Source organism: Perca flavescens, chromosome 21, assembly GCF_004354835.1.
Source record: "Perca flavescens isolate YP-PL-M2 chromosome 21, PFLA_1.0, whole genome shotgun sequence".
Classification (NCBI taxonomy): Eukaryota; Metazoa; Chordata; class Actinopteri; order Perciformes; family Percidae; genus Perca; species Perca flavescens.
Window position 1 is genome coordinate 22389283 of NC_041351.1, and position 6854 is coordinate 22396136.

General features: G+C 42.6%; 1 protein-coding gene across 3 annotated transcripts in view; it reads left to right on the plus strand.

Annotated features, from left to right (window-relative positions):
* The window catches only part of usp22 (ubiquitin specific peptidase 22), a 32002-nt gene extending 29219 nt beyond the window's left edge, over positions 1 to 2783 (plus strand). For all 3 annotated transcript variants that reach the window (XM_028567304.1, XM_028567305.1, XM_028567306.1), the window contains 4 exons: positions 190 to 281; positions 575 to 637; positions 1966 to 2115; positions 2249 to 2783. In XM_028567304.1, the coding sequence (XP_028423105.1) occupies positions 190 to 281; positions 575 to 637; positions 1966 to 2115; positions 2249 to 2291 (348 nt within the window). In that variant the 3' untranslated portion in view covers positions 2292 to 2783. The remainder of the gene's footprint in view (positions 1 to 189; positions 282 to 574; positions 638 to 1965; positions 2116 to 2248) is intronic.
* The last annotated feature ends 4071 nt before the right edge of the window (positions 2784 to 6854 follow it).

Sequence of the window (6854 nt, forward strand, 5' to 3'; positions counted from 1 at the left end):
AGCCAGACCCTCCTCTGCAGCGCTGTGGGAGAGGGTCTGGCAATACTGGTTTTGTGTGTTACTTATGGATGAAAATAAATCCCCTTTTGTGCTGGGGATCTCCTGGAAGCCCCTCAAGGATCCCTGAGGGGGGGATATTGGTTATCAGAGCGGCGTTTTCTAAAATGTGTTTCTTTGTTTTGCTTTCAGAGGTTTGAGCATTCCGCCAAACTGCGGCGGAAGATCACGACTTATGTCTCCTTCCCGTTGGAGCTGGACATGACCCCCTTCATGGCCTCCAGGTGGGAACAAACTCCAAACATTTCTTCATATCTGTTCAGAGCACTTCATCGGTTCACACCCCTGTATAATCTAATAATTTGTATTTGTTCACATCCTTACGGACTGTATGACCGTAGAACAATGATGATACAGGAATTAAAAGGACGAGGAGCACCGAACGGAAAGTCCCACCGCAGTAAACGCTTACTTTGTCCGTTGGCTGTGCCGACGTGCTTTATAAAAGCCACTTTGCCGACTCTTGCAGGAACAGTCGTTGCTGCCGTGACCGCGTTTGCTCTGCTGTGTGTTTCAGTAAAGAGAGCAGGATGAATGGGCAGTACCAGCAGACCGTGGACCCCTTCAACAATGACAACAAGTAAGCAGTAAAGCAGCCCTTCCCATCACTGCAAGACATGTACGTCACCAGAGTCATCAGGAGGACCCCCGATATCATTAAAGTCTCTTCACACTCCTGCCCTCAGGAAGTGTGGATTCACACAGGAGTGTGAATGCATGGACAACAATCAGACTCTTGAACACTGCAATATCCCCCCCCACACACACACACACACACACACACACACACACACACACACACACACACACACACACACACACACACTCCATCGTCCCCTCCTAAATCCCTGGACTCACACCACATACAGAGCTGTCCACACATGTGGCACTTTATCCATTTTCTTATCTCTATTTTTATCTCTTTTTCAAACTGTTTATTACTTCTTTTTTTTTTTGGTTCTCAATGCTTTCGTTAAGGTGTAAAGCCCCTGGTGATACTTGGAGCAAAGTTTCATGTTGTGTCGAGCCTTCTTAGTGTTTTAAAACTATTGATTTTGAGGCTAGCATAAAAGTGCCCCTAGCTCTTCCATTCAAAAGGCCATTTGACCCAAAAACGAAAACACGGTCAATCTTGAAAGTGGTGCTTTGGTCCTAAATATGCTTTTAAACCAAAGTTTGACTCTGGTACATTCACAAAAAGACCCTAGGTTGCATTTTGGCGAGAGTTAGTCTTTAACTTTATTTTATTCCTTGCGTAAGGAAGACTAGCAAAGCAAGCGTTTCATTGCACGGTGTAAGTTGTCTTTACCGTGCATATGACAATAAACATCTTGAATCTTGAAATAAGGCAAATAAACCAGTATCTGAACCGCCAGATATTCCAACAGGAGCCAGTCCAGAGCTGCAAAGATGAATCGATATGTTGTCAACTGTTAAATGAATCGGTTTGAGTAATTTTTTTTTATGAAAAATTGTAAAACCTCTCCGATTCCAGCTAATACATGACCGGTGCCTTAACGACCATTATCTATCCGACTGAATTGCAACGCGGATTTCGGTGCCTCTGAAATGCCTGCGCTTCTCTCGGACGTTAGAGGCAACCGAAACATCTATTTCCTGGTGAAATAAGTTGTTGTTATAAGTTATTGTCATAAAAGTTTTAATAAATCATTAGCAATAAACAAGCCGTTCTTTAATTTAATCGTTTTGTGCTCCTTTTTTAAAAATAAATATATATAATATATTGTTTTAGCACCGGGAAAATGTTGTTTTCCCTTTTATTTTCTTCTCCGGGGGGGGGGGGACGCGTTCAACTCGGGCGTGACGTCCTTCCCAGCGCCGAGTTCCGAGGTAAAATGGAAGGCACCAGTAAGCCTCTTCTTTTCTGTCTCTTCTTCCGTTTCCAAGGTACAGTCTATTTGCAGTAGTGAACCACCAGGGGACACTAGAGAGCGGCCATTACACCACCTTCATCCGCCAGCACAAGGACCAGTGGTTCAAATGTGACGACGCCATCATCACCAAGGCCAGCATCAAGGATGTCCTGGACAGTGAAGGGTGAGCCCGGTCGCAGCACTTTGCCCTTTTTTTTTTTTTTTTTTTTTTTTTTTTTTGTGTGTGTGTGTGTTTCGTGTTCCTTTTTTGATTCGATTTGCTGCAATGTGACCTCCCGGTACTTTCACCTCCCCAGGTACCTTTTGTTTTATCACAAGCAGTTCCTGGAGTACGAGTAGTTTCCCCTCCACCGGCTCCGCCCGCGGGATGAGACGAGGGATGATGCAAGGATGAGTTGCATGGGAGAAGGTAACCCAGAGTGATGAGAGAGGCATGGGAAACGGAAACGCAACGCCTGCCTGAGTCACTCTTTAAGTCGCATCTCTCACTCTTAACATGGATCCACCCCTTACTCCATACTAATCTAGTTCCACTCGTACGACATTCAACAACAACAACAACAACAAAAATGAAAAGAACTGCGTGCAAGTGTTTAGGAACCAGACATAATGCAAGGAATTTGGGATGGAGATTTGTATGGGCCCTGATGGGTTATTGTACAAAATGTTGTTCACTTGAATTCAAAGGAGAAAAGCAGCTGTGATCACCTGCTGTACCGCAAAATCAGCGTGTACTTCAGGCGATGGACGGATAGCTCCGTATCCCGCCTTTTTCCACTGTTTTTATTTATTTTTTATTTTTTTTAGGAACAGACCGATGGGCCAACGTGGCATCATGACTTTGCGTAAACATACACGCCACTTTCCTAAAGCCAAATGGTGTGTTATCTGTACGCATTTTTAGCTTTCCACGTGTGTCTACGCTGTATACAGCGTCGCCACGTGGAGTCTTATCGCGAGAACGTGCCGTACTATCGCGAGAACGTGCCGTACTATCGCGAGAACGTGCCGTACTATCGCGAGAACAACGTCACACGTGTGTAAAACAATAAACGTTTGGGTTTAGGAAAAGAACATTGGGGAAGGCTTAAAAAATTAAAGTAAAAAAAAAAAACCGAACGCGGGACACAATCCCGGCTCTCCTGGGTGAAAGTCCTGTGTTTTACCCGTCCGCCACGCGGACTCACGTCCTTCCGTACTACTCGCTACGGTGAAAATTCCCACGTAATGTAGGTCAATGGCGGCCGAACGGCGTTTTGTAAACACGCTAAAAAGCGATTACGCGTCTCGATAACACGCCGAAACGGCATACGAATTAGCGTGTCATGCATACGCCACTTCATGAGATCAGTCTGGATGGGCAGAAGGTTTTTTTTTTTTTTTTTTTTTTTTTTTGCTAAATGCTTTCATTTATCCGGGGAAAGTTTACTTAATCACAAATGCTGTTCTTCACCGTGTTTTCACGTTCACACCGCTGCATTTTTTAATAGCACCTGAACGTGAACGGTACCGTACGCGGAGTCTTAGTCTTCCACAGGGATTCGAGGCTCTGCTTTTAAAGAAAGCGCTTGACCTAAAACCGCAACTTCCAGGACACAAGCACACTTGTCGGACACACCCACACTCCTCGAAATGACCAAATATTTCATAAGGATGGAAGTTGTCTTTATTATACTTTTCGTTTTGTTCAGAATGCAAAAAAAAAAAAAAAAGCAGAGGGGCTGAAAAAAAACTTGGTCTAGAGAGACAGTTAATTCCATTAATTACTTGTGAGTTTGTAGTCAGTCAGATACTCATAGGAAACGTTGTCTTTAATAAATAGTACACAAAGGGTCTGTTGTTTTCTGCCTCTCATGCTGCTTCCCAACAGTTCCCGGGGAATAAGTGACGGCGTGAATATTATATTTTTCTACATGCTGTAATTAAATCGTCTTGTTTACGGTGTAGCGTTCTCCCTAAACTCTGACATTGTTCGCCTGCGTCACTTTGCGCCATCAATCATGTTTTTTCTTTTTCTTCTTTGTACACACAAAAGCAAAAAATAGTGCCGATAACGGTCGTGGCAAGGTGCCGCTTCATTTGAAGGGGTGTGCATAAGACTGCCATGACGCCGTCATAACCATGATAGGACGCCTGTCACGAACACGAAGGCGTCTTTTGAATGTTCGCGACTGCTGTCATTAAGTGTCATTCGCTACATGATGACACTTTTAACGCTAAGTAAGCATTGTTGGTTACACTTTCACTTGAAGGTAGGTATCTACATAAGAGTGACATATGACACGGTCATGAACGTGTCATAAAACATTGTTTTTTTCATGACAAGTTATGGTTATGGTTAGGGTTCATGTGTCTTGACTGTGTCATGACAGTGTCATGTCACTCTTATGTAGCTACCTTCAAGTAAAGTGTTACCGCATTGTTTGAGATGTTTGTGTCAGCGCAATGGCAGTTTAATGTAATGTTACAAGTTATGGTTAGGGTTCATGTGTCATGACTGTGCCATGTGTTCATGACAGTGTCATGTCACTCTTATGTAGCTAACTTCAAGTAAAGTGTTACCGCATTGTTTGAGATGTTTGTGTCAGCGCAATGGCAGTTTAATGTAATGTTACACAACACATGATGCTAAATAGTTTCTTAAGCTTTGATAATTAGGCCCGCCATGACATATTTACGACTATGTTTCAATAAGGTTCACAAGGTTCAATGTCAAGTTGACATAATGCAGCGATGCCAAACAATGCTAACTTTGCATTAAAAGTGTCAAAATGCAACGAGTGACACTTAATGACAACCGTCATAAACATTCAGAAAGACTCCCTTCAATGTTCACAGCAGGTGTCATGTCACAGTTATGACCGTGTCGTGTCAGTCTTAACGCACACCCCTTCAAATACAGCGCTACCCAGTCAGGAAACTTCATTTTTCTTGTCTTTATTTTTCTTGTTTAATTTGAAAACAGAGGCATATTTCTTCATGTTCGAGATATGTCGTCTCCATGCTGTTTCAGGTAAACGGCAACAACAAAAAAGAAATGAAAAATGGAGTATGTGTAATGGGTCCGAAGCTCGATCCTGCAGTGTTAACCATCGGCCGCATGTTGCTCTAATTTGGTGTGTGTGTGTGTGTGTGTGTGTGTGTGTGTGTGTGTGTGTGTGTGTGTGTGTGTGTGTGTGTGTGTGTGTGTGTGTGTGTGTGTGTGTGTGTGTGTGTGTGTGTGTGTGGGCACGTGTGGGCACGTGTGGGCACCTGTATATGCCCGTGAAAGGGGGAAGAAAAAAAAAAGCTCAGCGTAGATGTGTTTGTATTAAAATGTTATTTTCACGTAAAGGGAGAAAAACATAAAGTGCGTACGTGTTCCCGTTTGTATGCACGTGTGTCGTGCGTGTGTACCGTATGTTTGTGTACTGAATCAGTACTTGCATTCAGCATGCCGTCTGAGCTGGGCATCACAGTTTGATAGGACTTTTGTTTGTTTTTTCCACATGTTAATGATGTATGTAAAAGTATACGTGTACAGTTTGTATGTAAAGCGACAAATGGTGAAACCTCAAAGTGGATTTACTTCTTCTATATTTCGCCGGATCCGGCCGCGGGGCTCATAATCGGAAGAAAACGATGAACTTGACCCGGTCAATCATTCCACACACACACACACACACACACACACACACACACACACACACACACACGTAACTGCTGCAAGAACTGGACACAGTGATGGAAAAAAAGACACTCAAAATAAAGAAAATCTATATCTGTTAACACTTTTGTGCCTCTTTATTTGTTGCCCTTGATCATTTAACACTAGTGTTGTCTTCCCGTCGACCATGCAACTTGTCCGCTCGGGTAAAAAATTTAAAATGATAAAAAAAAAATTCTGTGCTTATTTTCACTACCACCAGATTCACCACGAACGGCAATTTTATTTCTTCCACTAGTTTTCCACACCATTTTGGAATTCATAATCAACAAGCCTCATTTATATGGAATTATTTATATAAACCTAATTTTTTTTATTTTAGAAAAAGCTGAAATTATGAATTATTTTGACAAATAGGCGACCGCGTTCGTGATTCAACCATTGACCGTATATAATGGACCAACGGACCCCGTTGCTCTGGACGGAGACCAGTGAAGGCTATTAGAAGCACTTTTCCGGTAATCACTTGCTTTACTGCGCAGCCTCCAACTGACGGAGACAACGTAAATGTGACGTGAGCAACGTGTCTGAAAGTTGTAAATCTTCTGGTAGCTGTGCCAAGAGAAATCTCAATCATTCCCAATCTTACAGAGACGGAGAGTGTAGGTATATGTAAGGAGATAACATGGGCACAGGCTAATTATTGCTAACTAAAATGCTAGTTAACATTAGTAATTAATCCTAAACAGCTCATGTAAGTCGAAACTGCCTGCAAACTTATCCTGTACTATACGGTAATTTCTCTACTATGTGACCCAATCGTAAGCCTATTTTTACAAAAACGTCTGCTGCGGAGCCATAACGTGAGGTACAAGGTAATGGAGCCTTTTATACATTGTTGTGTTTCTTTAGAAGTAAACAATGGACAAATAGTCTTTAAACGCTTCAGATGTAAAGTTATTCGCTGTCAAGTGGCGCCAAAATGAATGCTAGTCAGTGGAATGCTAACGGGAGGTGATGGCCAGGTAGCAACAAAATGGTGCCATAGGAGGTTTGAGTTCTGAAGCGAAGCTTACCCCCTTGGATTCAACTACTCATAACTGTTATCCAAGATTGCGGCCGCATGTAAACATTAACGCTACTGTCTTTTATAATCTATCTTATGTAATAAACTGTCTGTACACGTAGAAAGTTCTCAATGCTTCGGTTTGCATGTAGGGACCATCATTATGCTACTGTTGAAGTTTGGTGCTGTT